The 27,665-nt window shown below is 44.6% G+C and overlaps 1 protein-coding gene across 5 annotated transcripts in view; it reads left to right on the top strand.

The window, feature by feature from the left end:
* The window catches only part of brwd3 (bromodomain and WD repeat domain containing 3), a 302,860-nt gene that overhangs the window by 227,350 nt on the left and 47,845 nt on the right, over positions 1-27,665 (top strand). For 3 of the 5 annotated variants that reach the window (XM_072270315.1, XM_072270314.1, XM_072270316.1), the window contains exons 30-34: positions 8,128-8,283; positions 8,417-8,537; positions 11,636-11,761; positions 11,850-11,928; positions 26,665-26,712. In XM_072270315.1, coding sequence (XP_072126416.1) covers positions 8,128-8,283; positions 8,417-8,537; positions 11,636-11,761; positions 11,850-11,928; positions 26,665-26,712 — 530 coding nt within the window. Of the gene's footprint in view, positions 1-8,127; positions 8,284-8,416; positions 8,538-11,635; positions 11,762-11,849; positions 11,929-26,461; positions 26,553-26,664; positions 26,713-27,665 lie in introns of those variants that run through there. The other 2 variants (XM_072270318.1, XM_072270321.1) reach the window with 2 other exon arrangements.

Genomic DNA, 27,665 nt, shown 5'->3' with positions numbered 1-27,665 from the left:
GACCTGCAAGGGAAGTGTTTAGTTCACGCCATGACTTTTCAAATGTTCTCCCTGGGTGAAGCAAAGTTGCCAGCTCCACACCTGGACTCCATCACGCTGTCCGATGACGAATTCACCAGGGTCCTGGAGGATTTCCCATCAGTACTGACACTGCAGTTCATGGTAGCCATGCCCAGACACAGAGTACAGCACCACATCCCGACCCAGGGACCACCCCTCCACGCCCGTGCTTGAAGGCTTCCCCCGGACAAGCTCCGACTTGTGAAGGAGAAGTTCAAGAAGATGGAGGAATTGGGGATCATACGATGGTCCGACAGCCCATGGGCCTCCCCTCTGCACATGGTACCCAAGGCAACGGGGGGGCTGGAGACCATGCGGTGACTACCGCAGACTGAGCGAGGCTACAACGCCAGACCGCTACCCTGTGCCGCACATTCAAGACTTCACAGCAAACCTACACAGCGCAAGGATCTTTTCCAAGGTAGTCCTCGTCTGGGGATACCATCAAATCCCGGTACATCCGGACGACATCCCCAAAAAAGCACTCATCACCCTGTTCGGACTTTTCGAATTCCTCCGAATATCGTTCGGTCTAAAGAATGCTGCAGACGTTCCAGCGGCTAATGGACGCGGTGGGACGCGACCTGGACTTTGCATTCATCTATTTGGACGACATCCTCATTGCCAGCAGTAGTCATCAGGAGCATCTGTCCCACCTCCGCCAGCTCTACTCCCACCTGAGCGAATTCAGCCTCACAATCAACCCAGCCAAATGCCAGTTCGGACTCGACACCATCGACTTCCTGGGCCACAGGATTACTAAAGACAGGGCAACCCCGCTGCTCGCCAAGGTAGATGCGGTCCGCCACTTCCCCTGACCCAACACAATCAAAGGCCTGCAGGAATTCGTGGGTATGGTGAATTTCTACCACCGTTTCCTCCCTTCAGCAGCCCGAACCATGCGCCCCCTGTTCACTCTGATATCGGGTAAGGGCAAGGACATTACCTGGGACGAAGAGGCCGCAGCCGCTTTCGTTAAAACCAAAGAAGCCTTGGCAAACGCTGGGATGCTAGTGCACCCCAGAACGGACGTTCCTACTGCCCTCACGGTGGACGCATCCAACACAGCAGTCAGTGGAGTGCTGGAACAACTCATTGAGGGTCGCAGGCAACCCCTGGCGTTCTTCAGCAAACACCTACGACCACCCGAACCCAAATACAGTGCTCTCGACCGAGAGCTATTGGCACTATACCTGGCAATCCGGCATTTCAGATACTTCTTAGAAGGTAGGCCCTTCACCGCGTTCACAGACCGCAAACAGCTTACCTTTGCGTTCATGAAGGCGTCCGACCCCTGGTCGTCCCGCCAGCAGCGACATCTGTCCTACATCTCCGAGTACACGACGGACATCCGGCATGTCTCGGGAAAGGACAACGTCATGGCGGACGCACTTTCCAGACCGACCACACAGGCCCTGTCCCAGGGGATGGACTATGCAGCACTGGCAGAGGCACAGCAGGCAGACGATGAGATCCCTAGTTACAGGACTGCAGTCTCCGGTTTGCAGCTTCAAGACCTCCCCGTAGGCCCAGGTGAGAGGACCCTACTGTGTGATGTAGCTACCAGCCACTGGCGCCAGCGGGTTTTCGAATCCATTCACAACTTAGCGCACCCCTCCATCAGGACAACCGTTCGGCTGCTCTCCAACAGGTTTGTTTGCCATGGACTTCATAAACAGGTCAGTGAATGGGCCAAAACGTGCATGCAGTGCCAAACAGCCAAGGTGCAGCGGCACACCAAGGCTCTGCCGCAGCAGTTTGAACCCACCCGCCAGAGGTTCGACCACATTCATGTAGATATTGTGGGGCTTCTGCCAGTGTCGTGAGGAGCGCAGTACCTCCTAACTATGATAGACCGGTTCACCAGATGGCCAGAGGCAGCCCCGCTCACCGACACCACCTCCGAATCCTGCGCCCGAGCACTGCTCGTAATAAGGGTAGCCCGCGTCGGGGTACCAGCCCACATTACCTCCGACAGGGGTGCCCAGTTCACCTCCAGCCTGTGGTCAGCTATGGCCAGCCTTTTAGGATCACAGCTACACCACACAAATGCCTACCACCCACAGTCGAACGGACTAGTAGAACGTTTCCACCGTCACCTGAAGTCGGCTCTCATGGCCCGCTGGAGGGGCCTAACTGGGTGGACGAACTTCCCTGGGTCCTGCTCGGAATCCGCACGGCGCCCAAGGAGGATCTGCACACCTGATCGGCTGAGTTGGTGCACTGCACACCCCTGGTCGTCCCAGGAGAGTTCATACCAGCCCCAAGGGAGCAAGAGGAAAACCCGCAGCAGTCCTGGACAGATTACGTGAGAGGCTCGGTAACCTGGCCCCCATACCCACTTCACAGCACAGACAGAGCCCCCGATCTGCGTGCCCAAAGACCTGCAGAACTGTAAGTTTATTTTTGTACGACGGGGCGGACACCGGGCACCACTACAGCGGCCCTACGAGGGGCCGTTTAAGGTGATCAGGAACAACGGGTCCACGTTCGGTGCTGGACACTGGGGGGAGAGAGGAGGTTTTCACGGTGGACCAACTCAAACTGGCCCATGTGGACTTGGCGCAGCCGGTCCAGACTCAGGCACCGCGACGCAGGGGCAGACCTCCCAAACAGAGGCCGATCCAGATTGTGGACATTGGGGGAGGTATCGCCGGTTCTGTGGGGGATTATGTGGCGACCCACTTTCTAGCATACACGAACCAGCTCACGAAACAGCGCGCACAGGCAGAGAGGCCGGCCCCAAAAAGGGCGCCAGGCCATCTTCACTAGCAGGGGGAAAATCCTGCGCGCGGAAAGGGTCTGGGAATATGCTTTCCCCACAGCAATCCCACCCCAGGGAGGGCGGGAACGGGAAGGCTTTAAAGCAGGCCGCGAAGTTTGAATAAACCTCTTTCATCGCAACTCTAACTCACCAACTACGTGTGGTTATTTTAGCGCTGTGTGTAGCACACCGCTACAATAGCATATTTGTCTGGAATTTTGAAGAATATTTGCATCATATTATTTAATGTGCAATTGAAATTGCAAGTAACTCATGATTTTTAAATTATATTGCTCTTTTTTTTACCATGAACTTACCCTCAATTTAGTGATCTGTAATTTTTCCCTGTAATTTACATTTTGGGGTTTAATAAAAAGAATAGCAGTAATTGTGGAATGTTTCACACTTAATTAGTCTTTAATATTCATACAGGTTTAGAAACATAGAAAACATAGAAAATAGGTGCAGGAGTAGGCCATTCGGCTCTTCGAGCCTGCACCGCCATTTATTATGATCATGGCTGATCATCCAACTCAGAACACCGCCCCAGCCTTCCCTCCATACCCCCTGACCCCCATAGCCACAAGGGCCATATCTAACTCCCTCTTAAATATAGCCAATGAACTGGCCTCAACTGTTTCCTGTGGCAGAGAATTCCACAGATTCACCACTCTCTGTGTGAAGAAGTTTTTCCTAATCTCGGTCCTAAAAGGCTTCCCCTCTATCCTCAAACTGTGACCCCTCGTTCTGGACTTCCCCAACATCGGGAACAATCTTCCTGCATCTAGCCTGTCCAATCCCTTTAGGATCTTATACGTTTCAATCAGATCCCCCCTCAATCTTCTAAATTCCAACGAGTACAAGCCCAGTTCATCCAGTCTTTCTTCATATGAAAGTCCTGCCATCCCAGGAATCAATCTGGTGAACCTTCTCTGTACTCCCTCTATGGCAAGGATGTCTTTCCTCAGATTAGGGGACCAAAACTGCACACAATACTCCAGGTGTGGTCTCACCAAGGCCTTGTACAACTGCAGTAGTACCTCCCCGCTCCTGTACTCAAATCCTCTCGCTATAAATGCCAGCATACCATTGGCCTTTTTCACCGCCTGCTGTACCTGCATGCCCACTTTCAATGACTGGTGTATAATGACACCCAGGTCTCGTTGCACCTCCCCTTTTCCTAATCGGCCACCATTCAGATAATAATCTGCTTTCCTATTTTTGCCACCAAAGTGGATAACTTCACATTTATCCACATTAAATTGCATCTGCCATGAATTTGCCCACTCACCCAACCTATCCAAGTCACCCTGCATCCTCTTAGCATCCTCCTCACAGCTAACGCTGCCACCCAGCTTCGTGTCATCCGCAAACTTGGAGATGCTGCATTTAATTCCCTCATCCAAGTCATTAATATATATTGTAAACAACTGGGGTCCCAGCACTGAGCCTTGCGGTACCCCACTAGTCACCGCCTGCCATTCTGAAAAGGTCCCGTTTATTCCCACTCTTTGCTTCCTGTCTGCTAACCAACTCTCCACCCACACCAATACCTTACCCCCAATACCGTGTGCTTTAAGTTTGCACACTAATCTCCTGTGTGGGACCTTGTCAAAAGCCTTCTGAAAATCCAAATATACCACATCCACTGGTTCTCCCCTATCCACTCTACTAGTTACATCCCCAAAAAATTCTATGAGATACGTCAGACATGATTTTCCTTTCACAAATCCATGCTGACTTTGTCCAATCATTTCACCGCTTTCCAAATGTGCTGATATCACATCCTTGGTAACTGACTCCAGCAGTTTCCCCACCACCGACGTTAGGCTAACCGGTCTATAATTCCCCGGTTTCTCTCTCCCTCCTTTTTTAAAAAGTGGAGTTACATTAGCCACCCTCCAATCCTCAGGAACTAGTCCAGAATCTAACGAGTTTTGAAAAATTATCACTAATGCATCCACTATTTCTTGGGCTACTTCCTTAAGCACCCTGGGATGCAGACCATCTGGCCCTGGGGATTTATCTGCCTTCAATCCCTTCAATTTACCTAACACCACTTCCCTACTAACATGTATTTCGCTCAGTTCCTCCATCTCACTGGACCCTCTGTCCCCTACTATTTCTGGAAGATTATTTATGTCCTCCTTAGTGAAGACAGAACCAAAGTAATTATTCAATTGGTCTGCCATGTCCTTGCTCCCCATAATCAATTCACCTGTTTCTGTCTGCAGGGGACCTACATTTGTCTTTGCCAGTCTTTTCCTTTTTACATATCTATTAAAGCTTTTACAGTCCGTTTTTATGTTGCCTGCCAGTTTTCTCTCATAATCTTTTTTCCCCTTCCTAATTAAGCCCTTTGTCCTCCTCTGCTGAACTCTGAATTCCTCCCAGTCCTCAGGTGAGCCACTTTCTCTGGCTAATTTGTATGCTTCTTCTTTGGAATTGATACTATCCCTAATTTCTCTTGTCAGCCACAGGTGCACTACCTTCCTTGATTTATTCTTTTGCCAAACTGGGATGAACATTTGTTGCAGTTCATCCATGCAACCTTTAAATGCTTGCCATTGCATATCCACCGTCAATCCTTTAAGTGTCATTTGCCAGTCTATCTTAGCTAATTCACGTCTCATAACTTCAAAGTTACCCCTCTTTAGGTTCAGAACCTTTGTTTCTGAATTAACTATGTCACTCTCCATCTTAATGAAGAATTCCACCATATTATGTTTCCCCCACCATCCGAAGATAGTGAGTTCCTATGAAATGGTTCGTAAGCGGAAATGTCGTGAAGCGAAGAAGCCATTACCATTTACTTATATGGGGAAATTTTGTGAGCGTTCGCAGACCCAAAAATAACCTACCAAATCATGCCAAATAACACATAAAACCTAAAGCAACAGTAACATATAGTAAAAGCAGGAATGATACAGCAGAATCATTGGATACAATAGCCTATATAAAGTAGAAATACTTTATACTTTATATACTTTGTATGAAGTAGAAATACTTTTCTACAATCATTACTGCACTGTTCTCCGTAGCGAAAATCTCACGCAAGCGCCATCGGCAGCAAATCTCATGCAAGCGCTTTCGGCAAAAACACGGTGCAAGTGCTCTCCAGTAACCTTTAAGCTATGAAGCTGCCAAATCATACCAAATAACACGTAAAAATTCACAGCCTATATAAAGTAGAAATAATGTATGTACAGTGTAATATCACTTACCGGAATCGAGACAGCGCCGAGCACACTGATGAAGATGGTGTGTTAGACTGAGTCGTCGCAGGTTGGGGTGGTGCAATGGCCCCCACCCTCCGGGCCACCAACCGATACCTATCCGCGAAGCATGCAGGGGTAACGGGGAGGCACACAGCACATCTTTAAGAAAAAAGCCGAAATAAGCACGTAATTGTCGGCCCAGATCAGTGCCGATTTCCAATTGCATTGTCTCTGATCTGGGCCAACAATTACGTGTCGGGCGGCACCTAATTAATTAGCATGTTTATTTCAGCTATTTTCTTTAAGATGTGCTGTGTGCCTCCTGGCTACTGCTGCATTCTCCGCGAATCGGTATCTGTCCGTGGCTTGGGGTTTGGGGTTGTGGGACACTGGGGTGTCATCTCATCATCGTCTGTTTCCATTAGGGTAGGCAGGTCATCTTCTATCTCTGCCCGCCTTGATGTTGAAGGTCGAGGTTCGTCGTCTGCTGTGGCTGATGTGGAAGGCTTGCTTGACTGCTGAGCCTCGCGCATTTTTCCATCACACAGTTCTTTGTAAACACTCAAACCATCTTGCAAATATCCCCTAAACCTACGTACCCTTTCAAAATTAAAGTCGTGCTTCATCATTGCAGCGAAAATCTCACGCAGTTGCCTCACGTTCATTTCACTAATGAATTCAGTTTCGGTTGTTATCCTTTTTTCTTCCAATTGCATCAGCTCTTCATCTATCAGTTCTTGGTCATGAGATGCCAAAACCTCTTCAACATCATGTTCGTCAGCTTCCACAAGCCAAACTTACCTTGTCCTTGCTTCGTTCACCACGATCAAAACGCTTAATTCTGTTTAGTTTTATGCTAAGCGTAACACCCTTACGAGCTCTTTTAGGCTTTTCGGATACCATAGAACTCATCTTGCAAACGACTGCTCACAGGCACGTGTTTAAGCAAAATGCCGGCAAGTGTGCTGTTCCGTATCTGGGGGAGGGCGCACTGCTTTTTTTTGGTAACAGTGAAAACACCTTCTGAAAGCGAAAACAGGTAACTAATGTCGGTCTTTCATAACAGTGAGGTTTCGTAAAGTGAACGTTCGAAAAGCGGGGGGCACCTGTATCTCTCTTCCAAATATATTGGTAAAAATTTAAATATATAGCTGCAATTGGTCTGTTCAGAAGTTTATGCGTCACGAATTCATGTAGCTACAAAATAGATTAGATTAGATTAGATTCAACTTTATTGTCATTGTGCCAAGTACAGATACAAAGCCAATGAAATGCAGTTAGCATTTCACCAGAAATGCAAAGAATAGTGTTATTTACAAAATAACTGTGAATAAAAAGTAAGTGCTACAGCACACAAATATAAAAGTACTGAGACAGTACAATATGGGTGCAATACTGCTTAGCACTGTGATGTGAGGTTCAGCAGAGTCACAGTGTCAGGGAAGAAGCTCTTCCTGTGCCTGCTGGTGCAGGAGCGGAGGCTCCTGTCGCACCTGCCGGAAGGGCGGAGAGTAAAAAGTCCATGATTAGGGTGAGATGTATCCTTGATAATGCTTTTCACCCTTCCCAAGCAGCGTTTATGGTAGATGTTCTCACTGGTAGGCAATTGGGTGCTGATAATCCACTGGGCAGTTTTCACCACACGCTGGAGTGCTTTGCGGTCTGATACGGTCATTGCCGTACCACACTGAGATGTAGTTGGTGAGTATGCTCTCAGTGGTACAGCGGTAAAAGTTCGTCAGTATCCTAGACCAGTGGTGAACTTTGTTGATGCTCCGCAGGAAATAAAGGCGCTATTGCACCTTTTTGATCAGGATGGAGGAGTTCAGGGACCAGGTGAGATCCTCGGAAATGTGGACACCAAGGAATTTGAAGCTTTATACATGCTCCACTACAGCTCCGTTGATGTAGATAAGGACAAAATAGGTTCAAATTTGCAATTCATTTAATTCTTTCTGCCGTTTAGTGTTCATTTAATACAACATGAAGGAAATACTTTGGAATCTAAGTGAATTGATTATTTTTTATTAACTCCAATATGCAAAACTACTGTCTTCTTAAGCAACTTTGTATATACTTTTGCAGCTGCCTATCCTGAAGAAATTGGTGCTAGTGTCCCTGTCACTCTTGAAGAGCTTAAAGGCTTGTTATATAAACCCGAAGAAGGTGATTGGGGAGCCCGTTCTGCAGCTGAAGAATGTGAACGCATCATTCAGGGAATTGATCAACTCCTTACACTTGGTATAAGTTTAATTTCTAATTGTCGGCTTCATTGGTGTGCAGGAACATAAAACATTGTGGTTCAGTTGTGGATTACTTCAGATGTTTGGATATGATTTTCTGAAAACTTTGCATATTTGACTTGCTTTAACAGAAATAGCTCTGCCATTTTGTGCTCCAGTGGATCTCCATGCATATCCATTGTACTGTACAGTGGTTGCGTACCCAACAGACCTGAGCGCTATCAAGAAGAAATTGGAAAACCGATTTTATAGGTAAATATTTTGTTTTATTGGTGAAATTTTTTAGCTTCTTGATGGTGAAGTTTGATTAATTTCCTAACAAGATTTGGTAGAAATAGTAATGATATAATCAGCCCCCTTCAGAGAGGTGATAGCGATTTCTCATGAGGTATGTTAACTACTGACCAGAATAGAGAGGGTGACCTGTACTTTTAATTACAGGCTAAGCATGGTTATTGTGAGGACCTGTAAGGTGCTTGATCTTACTGGTCACTACTGTCAACTGTACATTATTTCTTGCTGACTGTCAGATGAACTATCAAAGTTGGGCTTTGGCAGAAAGCCATTCCAGGTGGTTCATAAATATCTGAAATAGCCGATTGCTAAGTTTGCTAGTGAGAGCCCATTCAAAATACCAATTTACCAATTATGTCTTAGAAACCTACAGCACAATACAGGCCCTTCGGCCCACAAAACTGTGCCAAACATGTCCATACCTTAGAAATTACCTAGAGTTACCTGTAGCCCTCTATTTTTCTAAGCTTCATGTACCTATCCAAGAATCTCTTAAAAGACTCAATCGTATCCACTTCCACTACTGTTGCAGCAGCCCATTCCATGCACTCATTACTCTGTGCATAAAAAAACTTACCCCTGATATCCTCTCTGTAGCTACCTCCAAGCAGCTTAAAACTGTGCCCTCTCATGCTAACCATTTCAGCCCTGGGAAAAAACCTCTTACTCTCCACATGATCAATGCCTCTCATTATTTTGTACACCTCTATCAGGTCACCTCTCATCCTCCGTCACTCCAAGGAGAAAAGGCCAAGTTCACATAAGGCATGCTCCCCAATACAGGCAACATCCTTGTAAATATCCTCTGCAGCCTTTCTATGATTTCCACGTCCTTCCTGTAGTGAGGTGACCAGAATTGAGCACAGTACTCCAAGTGGGGTCTGACTAAGGTCCTATATACAATGGTATACAAAGGTTTGGGCACCCCTGGTCAAAATTTCTGTTACTGTGAATAGCTAAGCGAGTAAAAGATGACCTGATTTCCAAAATGCATCAGGCTTGTTTAGGTGTTCCTTTGCAAACTTCTGACACTAAATTTTGTGGTGAGGATGCAGGAAAGGTTTTCTAATGATGACTCTTCCATGAAGGTCATATTTGTGCAGGTGTCGCTGCACAGTAGAACTGCACCATCACTCCAGAGTCTGCTAAATCTTCCTGAAGGTCTTTTGCAGTCAAATGGGGGTTTTAATTTGCCTTTCTAGTAATCCTACGAGCAGTTCTCTCAGAAAGTTTACTTGGTCTTCCAGACCTCCACCATTCCTGTTAACTGCCATTTCTAAATTACATTACGAACTGAGGAAACGGCTACCTGAAAATGCTTTGCTATCTTCTTATAGCCTTCTGCTTTGTGGGCATCATTTATTTTAATTTTCAGAGTGCTAGGCTGCTGCTTAGAAGAGCCCATGGCTGCTGATTGTTGAAACAAGTTTTGAGGAGTCAGGGTGTTCATAAATCTTTGAAATTTGCATCACCTGGCCTTTCCTAACAATGACTGTGAACAAGCCATAGCCCTAATAAGCTAATTAAGGTCTGAGACCTTGGTAAAAGTTATCTGAGAGCTCAAGTCTCTTGGGGTGCACAAACCTTTGCATGGTGCTCCTTTCCTTTTTTCCCCCCACTCTAAAATTGTACAAAACAAAAATAGTACACTAATCTTGCTTAAAATGTTGAAAAGTATGTTTCATCTTAAAACTCACTTAACTATTCACAGTAACAGAAATTTTGACCAGGGGTGCCCAAACTTTTGCATGTCACTGTAGCTGCAACATTACCTCTCAACTCTTAAACTCAATCCCATGACTGATGAAGGCCAATGCGCTGTATGCCTTCTTAACCACAGAAATCTTGTTCTGTCTTCAACAGACTGGGAAGACTTGTCTGATAATACACTTTTACCTCTCAGTTCTTCTGATTGCTGGATGCTGGATGCTGGCTACTCCTTGCCCAGCAGTCCAGGGAGTCAGGAGCTGATGGTAGCAGCCAGACTGCTCAAAGGGAAATATCGTTGTTGACTCATCCTCACCCTGGTGCCCCTTCACGTCACCAAGATCTGGGGTTCTGATTGGCCTTATTTCATTCCTTTGAACTGAATGGTGAAGGGACCATTTCATCCTCAAGCAAACATTCCAACGTGCAAAATCTCTTTGTCATACATCTGTCAAGGAAAGGCTGTGAGCAGGGACCCTATTCAGCAGTTACTGAGCTAGCCAGAAACATTTACTTTATTGCTAGCAACTGAGTGAGATACAAGGAAACAAGGCTTAAAGATTTATTTTGCAAAACCTTAGCAAAGCATGTCTAGGTGTGCTGGCTTGTTTTGATACTTCCTGGAATACTGGTAACGGAAGGCATTTGTCTGTCTAAGATTGGGAAGTTCTATGAGTACCCTTTGCTTGTGTGTAGCTTACTGTTACAGTTGAGACCCTTCTAGATTATGCTACAATATAGGCAATTGGTTGCTAACCCTGTTCATTAATTTCCTAATAAGAAAAGGGAGTAACTACTGCTGGAACTACCAGTGGTGCAATGGATGATTCAACCCTATGTTATGCATGAACAAATGTCCTGTTTCTTTTAGAGAAAAGAAGACAGAATGTTGTTCATGTAGAGTGGGTACAGAGAATGTTTCCACTTGTCCAGAGGACAATAGAAGAGCATGTTCAGAGGCCAGCAATAGAGGATTATCACGAAGAAATCCAACAGGGAATCAGAAGAAACTCCTTTGCCTTCAGCATGTTGAGCATGTGGCCCTCACTGCCACAAGAAGTGGTTGAAATGATTAAGTTCGAACTTAGGAGGAGCAAATGTGAAAAGGTTACCCTGATCAATACAGATGAGGAAGAGCTGTAGGAGATGCTTGTGGAGCACAAACACTAACATAGTTTATTTGAGGCAGATGATTCATTTTTATACTGTACATCAAATATAATCCTTTGATATTTTAAAAATTATTTCTTCTGCAATGGATTAGGGCAAGTGCTTTGTTCATTTGGTAGTTAAGTTGTAAATGCTTGAATTTATTGTAGTTATGCCACTAACTGGAATTTGAATTGCAGGACAATTTCTGGCCTCATGTGGGAAGTAAGGTACATTGAACATAATGCTAGAACATTCAATGAGCTTGGCAGTCCAATTGTGAAATCTGCAAAATTAATTACAGATGTCTTACTACAGTTTATTGGGTGAGTTAATTGCTACTAAATGCAGTTATTTCTTATAATGTTTCATATGTGCTTTGGTTTAGTATTTGCTTTTGGTTTTCATTTATAGGGATCAGAGCTGCACCAATATCTTAGAATTATATGAAAAAACTAAGATAGAAGTATATAGTGGTGATGAAAATGACAAGGTAAGTATTCCTACCAAATGTTTGGATCATTAATCACACTATCATCGAGAGTTACTGTCAATATACACACATCAAAGTTGCTGGTGAACGCAGCAGGCCAGGCAGCATCTCTAAGAAGAGGTACAGTCGACGTTTCAGGCCGAGACCCTACGTCAGGACTAACTGAAGGAAGAGTTAGTAAGAGATCTGAAAGTAGGAGGGAGAGGGGGAGATCCAAAATGATAGGAGAAGACAGGAGGGGGAGGGATGGAGCCAAGAGCTGGACAGGTGATTGGCAAAGGGGATATGAGAGGATCTTGGGACAGGAGGTCTGGGGAGAAAGACAAGGGGGGGCGGGGAAAACCCAGAGGATGGGCAAGGGGTATAGTCAGAGGGACAGAGGGAGAAAAAGGAGAGAGAGAGAGAAAGAATTTGTGTATGTAAATAAATAACGGATGGGGTACAAGGGGGAGGTGGGGCATTAGCGGAAGTTTGAGAAGTCAATGTTCATGCCATCAGGTTGGAGGCTACCCAGACGGAATACAAGGTGTTGTTCCTCCAACCTGAGTGTGGCTTAATCTTTACAGTAGAAGAGGCCATGGATAGACATGTCAGAATGGGAATGGGATGTGGAATTAAAATGTGTGGCCACTGGGAAATCCTGCTTTCTCTGGCGGACAGAGCGTAGGTGTTCAGCAAAGCGGTCTCCCAGTCTGCATCGGGTCTTGCCAATATATAGAAGGCCACATCGGGAGCACCGGATGCAGTATGTCACCCCAGTCGACTCACAGGTGAAGTGTCGCCTCACCTGGAAGGACTGTCTGCGGCCCTGAATGGTGGTAAGGGAGGAAGTGTAAGGGCACGTGTAGCACTTGTTCCACTTACAAGGGTAAGCGCCAGGAGGAAGATCAGTGGGGAGGGATGGGGGGGGACGAATGGACAAGGGAGTCGTGTAGGGAGCGATCCCTGTGGAAAACAGGCGGGGGAGGGAAAGATGTGCTTATTGGTGGGATCCCGTTGGAGATGGCGGAAGTTACGGAGAATAATATGTTGGACCCGGAGGCTGGTGGGGTGGTAGTTGAGGACCAGGGGAACCCTATTCCTAGTGGGGTGGCAAGAGGATGGAGTGAGAGCACATGTACGTGAAATAGGGGAGTTGCGTTTGAGGGCAGAGTTGATGGTGGAGGAAGGGAAGCCCCTTTCTTTAAAAAAGGAAGACATCTCCCTCGTCTTGGAATGAAAAGCCTCATCCTGAGAGCAGATGCGGCGAAGACGGAGGAATTGCAAGAAGTGGATGGCATTTTTGCAAGAGGCAGGGTGAGAAGAGGAATAGTCCAAATAGCTGTGAGAGTCAGTAGGCTTATAGTAGACATCAGTGGATAAGCTGTCTCCAGAGATAGAGACAGAAAGATCTAGAAAAGGGAGGGAGGTGTCGGAAATAGACCAGGTAAACTTGAGGGCAGGGTGAAAGTTGGAGGCAAAGTTAATTAAGTCAACGAGCTCAGCATGCGTGCAGGAAGCAGCACCAATGCAGTCGTCGATGTAGAGAAGGAAAAATAGGGGACAGATACCAGAATAGGCACGGAACAATATAATATAATTTGCTTCCTCTAAAAACATTAATACTTGTGTTCTCAATTGCCAGGTACAACAAAAAGCAATTGTGAAATACAGGGTGATTCCCCTCTTTACATATTTTCCTGCAAAAGATCCAAAAGATGATTATTTAACATGAACATTAGTAGAGGTAACAGAACATAGTAGAAGTAAGCCATTTGGCCCCTTATGTCTGTCCTGTTTGATCATGGCTTCTTCCCTAGGCCTTGCCTCTTTTTCTGTACACGTTTTCCATCACTTTTAATTCCCTTAACCTTTCAAAATATCTATTTCCTCTTTTATACCTGCAGTAATCTAGCCTCCACAACGCTCGAGACTTGAGAATTCTACCAATTCACCACACTGAAGTTCCTATACACCTGGGTTTGAAAGACTGCGTCTTTGTGACTCTGTCCCCTCTTCAAAGTTCTGCTGCTTAGCAGAAGCATATCAGCACCTACCATGCTGATTTCTAAGCCACTTGTTTCTATGCTTTTGATAGAAACTGTCCTTGAGCCTGGTGGTATACACTTTCAGGCTTTTGCATCAGCTACCCAATAGGAGAGTGAAGAAGAGAGAATGCCTGTGGGGTGGTGAAGTCTTGCGTTAGTGAGGCAGAGAGAAGTATAACCAGTTCAGATAGGATGCTTTCTGTGGTGCATAGATAAAAGCTGATGAGTCGACAAGGAAATGTAGAATTTCTTTAACTTCTGAGAATGTTGAAATCTACAGCACATTACAGGCCCTTCAGCCCACAATGTTGTGCCGACCATATATCCTACTCTAGAACCTGCCTAGAATTACCTTACCTCATAGCCCTCTATTATTCTAACCTGGAGTTGGATGAATTTAGGATTATACGGGTTACAGAGCATTTGATGACATGACTTTTGAGCAGGTTGTTACACCCAGAGCGCAGAATTCAGGGAGTAGATGGGTGAACGCCAAGAGAAGTAAAGGGAGAATGAAGTAAGTGCAGGGTCCCCCTGTGGCCATTGCGTTCAGCAACAAGTGAAGAGTACCCTTTGGATACTGCTGAGGGGGGTGACCTATCTGGGCAAGGCAACAGCAGCCAGGCCAATAGCACTGTGGTCGGCTCTGAGCCTCAGAAGGGTAAGGTGAAGTCAAGCAGAACAATAGTCATAGGGGACTCAATAGTTAGGGGGACAGATAGGGGATTCTGTGGCAGCAAAAGAGACACCAGGATAGTGTGTTACCTTCCAGGTGCTAGGATCCAGAATGTCTCTGAGTGATTGCAGAATATTCCTGAAGAGGAAGATGAGTAGCTGGATGTCATGGTACAAATGACATAGGCAGGAGAGGGGTGGAGGTCCTGCACAGTAAGTTTAGGGAGTTAGGAAGGAGGCTGAAGAGCAGGACCTCCAAGGTGGTAATCTCCGGCATGAGCTAGTGAGGGTCAGAACAGGAAGATAGTGCCGATGAATGAGTGGCTGAGGAGACGGTGCAGGGGGCAGGGTTTCAAGTTCTTGAATCATTGGAACCTTTTCTGGGGAAGGGGTGACCTGTAGAAGTGGGACGAGTTGCACCTGAACTGGAGGGGAACCAATATCCTGGGAGGGAGGTTTGCTAATGCTTTTGAGGAGGGTTTAAACCAGATTTGCAAGGGGGTGGGAACCAAAGTGAAGAAGCGGAGAATGGGATGGTTGGTACACAAATAGTGACAGCTTGTAGGGAGGTTATGAGGAAGGATTGACAAATGATAGAGCAAAGAAGCACTCAGCCAAATGTTTTGAGTTGTGTCTATTTTAATGCAAGGAGTATAATGAGTGTGCTGGGTGCATGGAATGCACTGCTAGTGAAGGTGGTAGAGGCAGATACAAAAGGATCTTTAAAGAGGCTCTTAGATAGGTAAATGGAGCTTCGAAAAATAGAGGGCTATGTGGTAGGGAAATTCTAGGCAGCCTCCAGAATAGGTTACATGGTCGGCATAACATTGTGGGCTGAAGGGCCTGTAATGGGCTGAAGATTTTCTATGTTTCCATGTTCCTATCTAAGAGTCTCTTAAAAGAGCCTATCGTATCTGCCTCTACCACTGTCACTGGCAGTGCATTCCACGCACTCACCACTCTCTGCATGAAAAACTTACCTCTGACGTCCCCCCATACCTACTTCAGGCACCTTAAAACTATGCCCCCTCGCTTTAGCCATTTCAGCCCTGGGAAAAAGCCTCCTGCTATCCACACGATCAATGCCTCCTATTATTTTTTAACCTCTATCAGGTCACCTCTCATCCTCCGTGCTCCATGTAGAAAAGGCCAAGTTCACTCAACCTATTTTCATAAGGCATGCTCTCCAAGTCCAGGCAACATCGTTGTGAATCTCCTCTGCACCCTTTCGATAGTTTCTACATCCTTCCTGTAGTGAGCTGACCAGAACTGAACACAGTACTCCAAATGGGGTCTGACCAAGGACTTATCTGTAACGTTATCTCACGGCTCTCGAACTCAGTTCCACAGTTGATGAAGGCCACCATACATCTTCTTAACAACACTGTCAACCTGCGCAGCAGCTTTGAGTGTCCTTTGGACCTGGACCCCAAGATCTTTCAGATCATCCACACTGCCAAGAGTCTTAACATTAATAGTATATTTTGTCTTCAAATTTGTGCTACCAAAATGAACCAGGAAGTAGAGGTGAGCTTTCTTGGTCATGATATAAACGTGATTTGATCAGACATTTGGTGATGTTCACACTTGAAGCTTTCATTCCCCTGAACCTGAACATCATTGATGTATAAAGTATGTACAGAAGAATGTGCACTGCCCACCTGTCTGAAGTCAATGAGCAGCTCTTTTATCATGTTGACATTGAAGGAAAGGTTGTGTGTAGATGCAAATTTATTTCTGTGCTATATAACTCTATTAAACTAACCCATACTTTGTGACCATTTATGCTTTGGCCTATGCAGAAGCAACATTTTGTATGCCTATAAACTATTTCCATTCATATATGCTGCACTGATACTGTGCTTGATTAACAAAGTACCTCAGTTATGAAAAGAGGTTAGAAAAAGTTGTACTTGCATTGGAGCAGAGAAAGTTGAGAGGATATTTTTTAAAAAAGATGAAATTTTAAAGAAAGAATTCCTTATGTCGAGTGAATCAATAACTAACAAGTTTTTTTAAAAGATTTTTAAGTTTTTGGTAAAAGGTTTAGAGGAGAAATGAGTTGAAATCTTTTATTACCTTTCACATCCTGCAATGACGTTGGGAAAATCTTTAAGTCGACTAAGGCTGATGTATATTTCTAAAATTTAAGCTAATTACCATAGTATTGATTTATGCTAAAGTATTAATTATTCTTTGTAACAAGTCTATAAGCTGTTAACTAAAGCTGTCCTTGGTTGCTGTTCCAGACACCATTCATCTATATCAGTATTCAGAATACTTCTCATTGCACCATGACTAAAGAACTTGCTATTGACTCAGTAGACATACAGTGCTTTTGTTGTGTTTTGCAAGCAAGTTAAGTAAGGATTACTGCAAGTTTTAAGTAGCTTCTTTGTATATGTGACTGGACATGCAAAATATCTGCACATTATATAACACGAGATTTTGCAAATCTGAAAATCCAGAATAACACGCAAAAAATACTGGGGTCTGCTTTGACGGGCACCTTTGCTCTGTTTGCAACAGACAGGATTTCCTGGTGGCCATCCATTTTAATTTTACTTCCCATTCGCATTCCGACATGTTGGCCCATAGCCTCCTCTGCTGCCGCAATGAGGTCACTCTCAAGTTGGAGGAGCAACAAACCCTTCGTATTCGGTCTGGGTAGCCCCTAACCTGGTGGCATGAACATAGATTTTTGTAACTTCCAGTAATTTCTTCCCCAGTCCCCCTTCTGTTCCTGATTCTGGCTCACCGCTCACTGCTTCCTGTCTCATCACCTTCCTCCGTTGCCCCTCCTGCCACTAGTGTGACTAATATTCTTAATTAAAGGAGGAGGGTTGGTGTTACTAATCAGGGAAAATGTCACGGCAGTGCTCAGTCAGGGTAGGCTGGAGAACTTGTCTAGTGAGGCTCTATGGATGGAAATGAGGAATAAGAAAGGTATGACCACATTAATGGGGCTGTATTACAGACCACCCAACAATCTGCGGGATTTAGAGGAACAAAGTTGTAGAGAGAACACGGACAAGAAATATAAGGCTGTGATAGTAGGTGATCTTAACTTTCCACTTATTGACTGGGACTCCCATACTGTGAAAGGACTAGGTGGGATAGAGTTTGTCAAATGTGTTCAAGTAAGTTTCCGGAATCAGTACATTGAAGTACCATTGAGAGAGAGTGCGATATTTGATCTCCTGTTAGGGAATGAGACAGGGAATATGACAGAAGTTTGTGTAGGGGAACACTTTGCATCATAATGCTGTACTAGATCTGGTATTAGGTAATGAACCGGGTCAGGTCACAGATCTCTCAGTGGGTGAGCACCTGGGGGACAGTGACCACCGCTCCCTGGCCTTTAGCATTATCATGGAAAAGGATAGAATCAGAGAGGACAGGAAAATTTTTAATTGGGGAAGGGCAAATTATGAGGCTATAAGGCTAGAACTTGTGAGTGTGAATTGGGATGACGTTTTTGCAGCGAAATGTACTATGGACATGTGGTCGATGTTTAGGGATCTCTTGCAGGATGTTAGGGATAAATTTGTCCTGGTGAAGAAGATAAAGAATGGTAGGGTGAAGGAACCCAGGGTGACAAGTGAGGCAGCACACATGAGGTTCAGGAAGCAAGGATCATATGGGTCCATTGAGGAATATAGGGTAGCAAGAAAAGAGCTTAAGAAGGGGCTGAGAAGAGGAAGAAGGGGGCATGAGAAGGCCTTGGTGAGTAGGGTAAAGGAAAACCCCAAGGCATTCTTCAATTATGTGAAGAACAAAAGGATGACAGGAGTGAAGGTAGGACCGATTAGAGATAAAGGTGGGAAGATGTGCCTGGAGGCTGTGGAAGTGAGCAAGGTCCTCAATGAATACTTCTCTTGGGTATTCACCAATGAGAGGGAACTTGATGACGGTGAGGACAATATGAGTGAGATTAATGTTCTGGAGCATGTTGATTTTAAGGGAGAGAAGGTGTTGGAGTTGTTAAAATACATTAGGACGAATAAGTCTCCGGGGCCTGATGGAATATTCCCCAGGCTGCCACACGAGGCGAGGGAAGAGATTGCTGAGCCTCTGGCTAGGATCTTTATGTCCTCGTCGTCCACGAGAATGGTACTGGAGGTTTGGAGGGAGGCGAATGTTGTCCCCTTGTTCAAGAAAGGTAGTAAGGATAGTCTGGGTAATTATAGACCAGTGAGCCTTATGTCTGTGGTGGGGAAAGCTGTTGGAAAAGATTCTTAGAGACAGGGTCTGTGGGCATTTAGAGAATCATGGTCTGATCAGGGACAGTCAGCTTGGCTTTGTGAAGGGCAGATCGTGTCTAACAAGCCTGATAGAGTTCTTTGAGGAGGTGACCAGGCATATAGATGAGGGTAGTGCAGTGGGTGTGATCTACATGGATTTTAGTAAGGCATTTGACAAGGTTCCACACGGTAGGCTTATTCAGAAAGTCAGAAGGCATGGGATCCAGGGAAGTTTGGCCAGGTGGATTTAGAATAGGCTTGCCTGCAGAAGGCAGAGGGTCATGGTGGAGGGAGTACATTCGGATTGGAGGATTGTGACTAGTGGTGTCCCACAAGGATCTGTTCTGGGACCTCTACTTTTCGTGATTTTCATTCACGACCTGGATATGGGGGTAGAAGGGTGGGTTGGCAAGTTTGCAGATGACACAAAGGTTGGTGGTGTTGTAAGTACTGTAGAGGATTGTCGAAGATTGTAAAGAGACATTGATAGGATGCAGAAGTGGGCTGAGAAGTTGCAGATGGAGTTCAACCCGGATAAGTGTGAGGTGGTACACCTTGGAAGGACAAACTTCAAGGCAGAGTACAAAGTAAATGGCATGATACTTGGTAGTGTGGAAGAGCAGGGGCATCTGGGGGTACATGTCCACAGATCCCTGAAAGTTGCCTCACAGGTAGATAAGGTAGTTAAGAAAGCTTATGGGGTGTTAGCTTTCGTAAATTGAGGGATAGAGTTTAAGAGTCGCAATGTAATGATGCAGCTCGATAAAACTCTGGTTCGGCCACACTTGGAGTACTGTGTCCAGTTCTGGTCGCCTCACTATAGGAAGGATGTGGAAGCATTGGAAAGGGTACAGAGGAAATTTACCAGGATGCTGCCTGGTTTAGAGAGTATGGATTATGATCAAAGATTAAGGGAGCTAGGGCTTTACTCTTTGGAGAGAAGGAGGATGAGAGGAGACATGATAGAGGTATACAAGATATTAAGAGGAATCGATAGAGTGGATAGGCAGCGCCTCGTCCCCAGGGCACCACTGTTCACCACAAGAGGATATGGCTTAAAGGTAAGGGGTGAGAAGTTCAAGGGGGATATTAGTTTTTTACTCAGAGAGTGGTTGGTGAGTGGAATGCACTGCCTGAGTCAGTGGTGGTGGCAGATACACTAGTGAAATTTAAGAGACTACTAGACAGGTATATGGAGGAATTTAAGGTGGGGTTTGTATGGGAGGCAGGGTTTGAGGGTCGGCACAACATTGTGGGCCAAAGGGCCTATAATGTGCTGTACTGTTCTATGTTCTATAATGCCGTTAGTTTCAAAGTATGGAAAAGGATAGATCTGGTTCACAGGTTGAGATTCTAAATTGGAAAAAGGCCAATCTTGACGTTATCAGAAAGGATCTGGGAAGTTTGGATTGGGACAGGCAGTTTTCTGCCAAAGGTGTACTTGGTAAGTGGGAGACCTTCAAAAGTGTCATTTTGAGTGAACAAAGCTTGTATGTGCTCATCAGAATAAAAGGCGAGAATAACAGATATAGGGAGTCTTGGTTTTCGAGAGATATTGAGGCCCTAGTTCAGAAAAAAAAAAGAGATGCATAATATTTATAAGTAGGTAGGAACAGATGAGGTACTGATGGAGTATAAGAGATGCAAGAGAGCACTTAAGAAAGAAATTAGCATAGAGTTACCCTATGGAGAAAAGGTGAACGAGAACACCAAGGGATTCTATAGCAAAAGGATCACAAAGGACAAAATTGGTCATCGGGAAAATCAGAATGGAAATCTTATGCATGGGGCAAAAAAGGTGGAGGAGATCTTAAATGGATATTTTGCATCTGTATTTACTCAGAAGATGGACACAGAATCTGGAAGTGAGGTCATGGATTACAAAGGAGGAAATATTTGCTGTCTTGAGGAAAATTAGGGTGGATAAATTCCCAGGTCCTGACCAGGTGTTCGCTTGGACTCTGTGGGAGGCAAGTGCAGAAATTACAGGGGCCCTAGCAGAGATATTTTAATCATCCTTAATGACAGGTGAGGTACTAGAGGATGGGAGGATAGCTAATGTTCCACTGTTCAAAAAGAGCTCTAAAAATAAACCAGGAAATTATAGGCTGTTGAGTCTGACATCAGTTGTTGGAAAGTTATTAGAAGGTATTCTAAGGGACCAGATATACTGTGTAAGTATTTGGATTGACATGGACTGATTAAGAATAGTCAGCATGGCTTCATGCATGGTAGGTCATGTCTAACCTATCTTTGAGTTTTTCAAAGAAGTTACCAGGAATGTTAATGAAAGCAAGCATGGTTATCTACATGGTCAAGTATTTGACAAGGTCCTTCATGGGAGGTTGGTCAAGAAGGTTCAGTCACTGGACATTCAAGATGAGGTAGTAAATTGGATTAGACATTGGCTTTGTAGGAGAAGCCAGAGTGTAGTCGTAGATGGTTGCCACTGACTGAGGCCTGTGACTAGTGGAGTGCAGCATAGGTAGATGTCGGGTCCATTGTTGTTTGTCATCTATATCAATGATCTGAGTGATAGTTTAGTTAACTGCGTCACCAACTTTGCAGATGACACCAAGATTGGGTGTGTAGTAGACAGTGAGAAAGACTATTTGAGCTTGCAGAGGGGTCTGGACCCTGGCCTCCCGTCCCGTGATCCTCTCATATCCCTTTTGCCAATCAACTGTCCAGCTCTTGGCTCCATCCCTCCCCCTCCTGTCTTCTCCTATCATTTTGGATCTCCCCCTCCCCCTCCCACTTTCAAATCTCTTACTTGCTCTTCTTTCAGTTAGTCCTGACAAAGGGTCTTGGCCCGAAACTTCGACTGTACCTCTTCCTATAGATGCTGCCTGGCCTGCGTTCACCAGCAACTTTTATGTGTGTTGCTGGAGAATGGCAGATGGAATCTAATGTAGACAGTGTGAGGTGTTGCATTTCAGTAGGCCCAGCCGGGGTAGGTCTTATATAGTGAACGATAAGACACTGAGGAGTGTGGTAGAACAAAGGGATCTGAGAATACCGGTCCATAATCATTGAAAATGGCAGCACGGGTAGATACAGTAGGGTTGTAAAGAAAGCTTCTGGCATATTGGTCTTCATAAATCATGTTGAAGTTGTGTAAGATGTTTGTGCGACCTAATTCAGAGTATCATGTGCAGTTTTGGTCACCAACTTAGAGGAAAAACATAAATAATGTTGAAAGAATACAGAGAAAATTTAGAAGGGTGTTGCCAAAAGTGGAGGTCCTAAGTAATTAAGGAAAGATTGAATAGGCTAGGACTTTATTCTTTGGAATGTGGAAGATTGAGGGGAGATTTGATAGAGGTATACAAAATTATGAGGGTTATAGGTGGGGTAAATGCAAGCAGGCTTTTCCCACTGAGGTTGGGTGGGACTACAGCTAGAGGTCATGGGTTTAGGGTAATAAGTGAAAAATTTAAGTGGAACATGAGGGAAAAGTTCTTCACTAAGAGGATCGTGAGAGTATGATATGAACTGTCATTGCAGGTGGTACATTGGAGCTCGATTTCAGTGTTCAAGAAAAGTTTGGATAAATTCATGGCAGTGGTATGGAGGGCTATGATCCAGGTGCACGTTGATGGGAGTAGATTAAATGGTTGGGCATGGACTAGATGGGCCGAAGGGTCTATTTCTGTAGTATACTTTTTCATGTTTCTATAACTCCTCCTTCCCTTTCTCTCATTGTCCACTCTCCTCTCCTGTGAGGTTCCTCCTCCTTCAACAGTACTTGGAGCTATGATGTTGTGGCCATTGCAGAGATTTGGATGGCTCAGGGCAGGAATGGTTACTCAGAGTGTCAGGCTTTAGATGTTTCAGAAAGGACAGGGAGGGAGGCAGAAGAGGTGAGGGTGTGGCACTGCTGATCAGAGATAGTATCACTGCTGCAGAAAAGGAGGAAGTCATGGAGGGATTGTCTACTGAGTCTCTGTGGGTGGAAGTTCGAAACAGGAAGGGGTCAATAACTCTTCTGGGTGTTTTTATAAACCACCCAATAGTTAACAGGGACATTGAGGAGCTGATGAGGAGAAAGGTTCTGGAAAGGTGCAATGATAACAGGGTTGTCGTGGTGGGAGATTTTAATTTCCCGAATATTGATTGGCATCTCCCTAGAGCAAGAGGTTTCGATGGGGTGGAGGTTGTTAGGTGTGTTCAGGAAGGTTTCCTGACACAATATGTAGATAGGCCTAAAAGAGGAGAGGCTGTACTTGATCTGGAGTTGGGAAATGAACCTGGTCAGGTGTCAGGTCTCTCAGTGGGAGGGCATTTTGGAGATGGTGATCACAATTCTATCTTCTTTACCATAGCATTGGAGAGGGTCAGGAACAGACAAGTTAGGAAAGCGTTTAATTGGAGTAAGGGGAAATATGAGCTATCAGGCAGGAACTTGGAAGCATAAGTTGGGAACATTTGTTCTCAGGGATATGTACGGCAGAAATGTGCCAAATGTTCAGGGGATATTTGCTTAGTGATTTGCATAGGTACGTTCCCATGAAACAGGGAAAGGATGGTAGGGTATAGGAACCATGGTATGTGTACAAAGGCTGTTGAAAATCTAGTCAAGAAGAAAAGAAAATCTTACAAAGGGATAGAAACATAGAAAAAGATCTGACAGCACAATACAGGCCTTACGGCCCACAATGCTGTGTCAAACGTTTAATTACTTTAGAAATTACCTAAGTTTACACATAGCCCTCTATTTCAAAAAACAAGGTAATGATAGAGATCAAGAAGATTATAAGGCTAGCAGGAAGGAGTTTAGGAATGAAATTAGGAAGGCCAAGAGGGACCATGAGAAGGCCTTGGCGAGCAGGATTAAAGAAAACCCCAAGGCGTTCTACAAATATGTGAAGACCCAGAGGATTAGGTGTGAGAGAATAGGACCAATCCAGTGTGACAGTCGAAATGTGTGTATGGAACCATAAGAGATAGCTGAGGTTCTTAATGAGGTACTTGCTTCAGTATTCACTATGGAAAAGGATCTTGGCGATTGTAGAGATGTCTGAAAAGGTTGCGCATATAGGCATTAAGAAAGAGGATGTGCTGGAGCTTTTGGAAAGCATCAAATGGCATAAGTCTCCAGGAACGGACAACATATACCCCAGGCTACTATGGGAAGCGAGGGAGGAGATTGCTGAGCCTCTGGCAATAATTTTTGCATCATCAATGAGGACGGGAGAGGTTTCAGAGGATTAGAGAGTTGCAGATGTTGTTCCCTTATTCAAGAAAGGGAGTAGAGATAGCCCAGGAAATTATAGACCAGTAAGTCTGACCTCAGTGGTTGGTAAGTTGATGGAAGATCCTAAGAGGCAGGGTTTATGAGCATTTGGAGAGGCATAATATGATTAGGAGTAGTCAGCATGGCTTTGTCATAGGCAGGTCGTGCTTTACGAACCTGATTGAATTTTTTGAGGATGTGACGAAACACATTGATGAAGGTAGAGCAGTAGATGTAGTGTACATGGATTTTAGCAAGGCATTTGATAAGGTACTCCATGCAAAGCTTATTGAGAAGGTAAGGAAACATGGGATCCAGGGGGACATTGCTTTGCCGATCCAGAACTGGCTTGCCCACAGAAGGCAAGGAGTGGTTGTAGACAGATCATGGAGGACAGTAATCAGTGGTGTGCCTCAGGAATCTGTTCTGGGACCCCTTCTCTTCATGAATTTTATAAATGACCTGGAAGAGGAAATGGAGGGATGGGTTAGTTAAATTTGCTGATGGCACAAAGTTTGGGGGTGTTGTGGATTGTATGGAGGGCTGTCAGAGGTTACATTGGGACATCGATAGGATGCAAGACTGGGCTGAGAATTGGTAGATAGAGTTCAACCCAGATAAATGTGAGGTGGTTCACTTTGGTCCGTCAAATATGATGGCAAAATATAGTATTAATGGTAAGATATTTGGCAACGTGGAGGATCAGAGGGATCATGGGGTCCGAGTCCATAGGACACTCAAAGCTGCTGCACAAGTTGACTCTGTGGTTAAGAAGTCATACAGTGCATTGACCTTCATCAACCATGGGATTGAGTTTTAAGAGCCGGGGGTTAATGTTACAGCTATGTAGGACTCTGGTCAGATTCCACTTGGAGTACTGTGCTCAGTTTTAGTCACCTCACTACAGCAAGGATGTGGAAACTATATAGAAAGGGTGCAGAGGAGACTTACAAGGATGTTGCCTAGTTTTGGGAGCATGCCTTACGAGAATAGATTGAGTGAACTTGGCCTTTTCTCCTTGGAGTGACGGAGGATGAGAAGTGACCTTATAGAGGTGTATAAGGTGATGAGAGGCATTGATAACGTGGATAGTCAGAGGCTTTTTCCCAGGGCTGAAATGGCTATTATGAGAGGGCACAGTTTTATGGTGCTTGGAGGTAGGTACAGAGGAGATGTCAGGGGTAAGTTTTTTTACGCAGAGAGTGGTGAGTGTGTGGAATGGGCTTACGGTGATGGTGGTGGAGGCAGATACAATAGGGTCTTTTTAGAGACTCCTGGATAGGTACAGGGAGTTCAGAAAAACTGAGGGCTATTGGTAACCTTGGGTAATTTCTAAACTAAGTATATGTTCGGCACAGCGTTGTGGGCCGAAGGGCCTGTATTGTGCTGTAGTTTTTCTCTGCTTCTATGTTTCTAACACTTTATAGTCATAGTCATACTTTATTGATCCCAGGGGAAATTGGTTTTCATTACAGTTGCACCATAAATAATAAATAGTAATAAAACCATAAGTAGTTAAATAGTAATATGTAAATTATGCCAGTAAATTATGAAATAAGTCCAGGACCAGCCTATTGGCTCAGGGTGTCTGACCCTCCAAGAGAGGAGTTGTAAAGTTTGATGGCCACGGGCAGGAATGACTTCCTATGACGCTCTGTGTTGCGTCTCGATGGAATGAGTCTCTGGCTGAATGTACTCCTGTGCCCACCCAGTACATTATGTAGTGGATGGGAGACATTGTCCAAGGTGGCATGCAACTTGGACAGCATCCTCTTTTCAGACACCACTGTGAGAGAGTCCAGTTCTATCCCCACAACATCACTGGCCTTCAGAATGAGTTTGTTGATTCTGTTGGTGTCTGCTACCCTCAGCCTGCTGCCCCAGCACACAACAGCAAACATGATAGCACTGGCCACCACAGACTCGTAGGACATCCTCAGCATTGTCCGGCAGATGTTCAAGGACCTCAGTATCCTCAGGAAATAGAGATGACTCTGACCCTTCTTGTAGACAGCCTCAGTGTTCTTTGACCAGTCCAGTTTATTGTCAATTAGTATCCCCAGCTATTTGTAATCCTCCACCATGTCCACACTGACCCCCTGGATGGAAACAGGGGTCACGGGTGCCTTAGCTCTCCTCAGGTCTACCACCAGCTCCTTAGTCTTTTTCTTTTTCACCTATCACCTCTCAGCTTATCACTTCATCCTTCTTCTCACTCGCCTTCACCTATCACCTGCCAACTTGTACTCTTTCCCCTCGCCTCACTTCTTAATCTAACTTGTTGCCCCTTCCTTTCCAGTCCTGATGAAAGTTGTATGCCTGAAACATGGACTGTTTATTCCTCTCCATAGATGCTGCCTGACCTGCTGAGTCTTCCCAGCATTTTGTGTGTGTTACTTTGCACATTATTTGACTGCAGCAAGTCACGTACAGCTACTTGCAGTTAAGTGACAAATATAGTTTTCAAAACATGCCTGGATAAATTTATTCGTGAAATATTAAAATGTTAACCTTGAGTTATTTAGATTGTCAATTTATTTTTAAATATAATTAGGTTTCAGAGTTGGATTCTGATGCTCCTGGGACCTCCTCAGACACAATAGTGAGTGTACAAATGCAAGTTTTAAAAAATACTTTCTTGCATTATTTTACTATTTTATTAGACTGTCTTTCTTTCATTTAAGTTCATGTATTTCTTATATAAGAATACAGAGGATTCCAGTTATTGGAACACATGGGTCTAGTATATTTTGGCGGAATTTAGTGGCTGCCTCAAGTTGCCAAAGTTTCATGCAGATAGTTAAAAAGGTATTAAAAAAACAGGCAAGCTACTGTTTAATTGAGTAACAAATTATGTAATTAAATGAAATACGGAACAAATTAGAACATTATCTACAGTACTGTAAAACTTTTATTAGTTTCTATCGACGGAGGAATTCATCCAATGTACATTGCCATATTTTTTTTTGATTGACTGTAAATGAACAAAATTAGTGTGGACAACTAGTGTAGATGATGGACTGCCTTCGTTCAGTGTTTTCGATAATTGCATCTTCCTCAAGTTGATTGTCGATACCTTCAACTTCTTCATAGTTCCTAACTTTTTGAAGTAGTGAAATCATTTCATTTTCACTCACAGTCATTTCTGGCATCTCCAAGCCTGAATTCCTGAAACTGCAGTGAGCAAAACAATTCTAAGTTGTCTTACTGTGTATTTCTTGCCAACTATCGGTATTTTTCTGAACACAGGCATACGCAACTGAGGCTATTTTAAAAACCAAGCCATGCAAGTGTACAACTGACACTAGTTAGAAATTGTTCACCAACAGTCTCCTGTCCGAATTAAGTGGCGTAGTCTCCCAAATAAAGGAAGGGAATCCCAGCTATTTTTCTCAATTAGTTTTTGTTATAAGTGTTGCCAATTAACCAATGGCCCAATTAACTGGAGTCCACTGTACTCTTAAGCTCTGGGATAATTCATTAATCTATGCTTGTGGGAATGGTTGAGTGTTTGAGACCTATAGCATTGTGGTATTAGGCTTGGAATGAAGAGTA

This window comes from Mobula birostris, chromosome 10 (genome assembly GCF_030028105.1).
Source record: "Mobula birostris isolate sMobBir1 chromosome 10, sMobBir1.hap1, whole genome shotgun sequence".
NCBI classification, from domain to species: domain Eukaryota; kingdom Metazoa; phylum Chordata; class Chondrichthyes; order Myliobatiformes; family Myliobatidae; genus Mobula; species Mobula birostris.
Note: the sequence above shows the minus strand (reverse complement) of the source record. Positions and strands in the feature narration are given on the sequence as shown.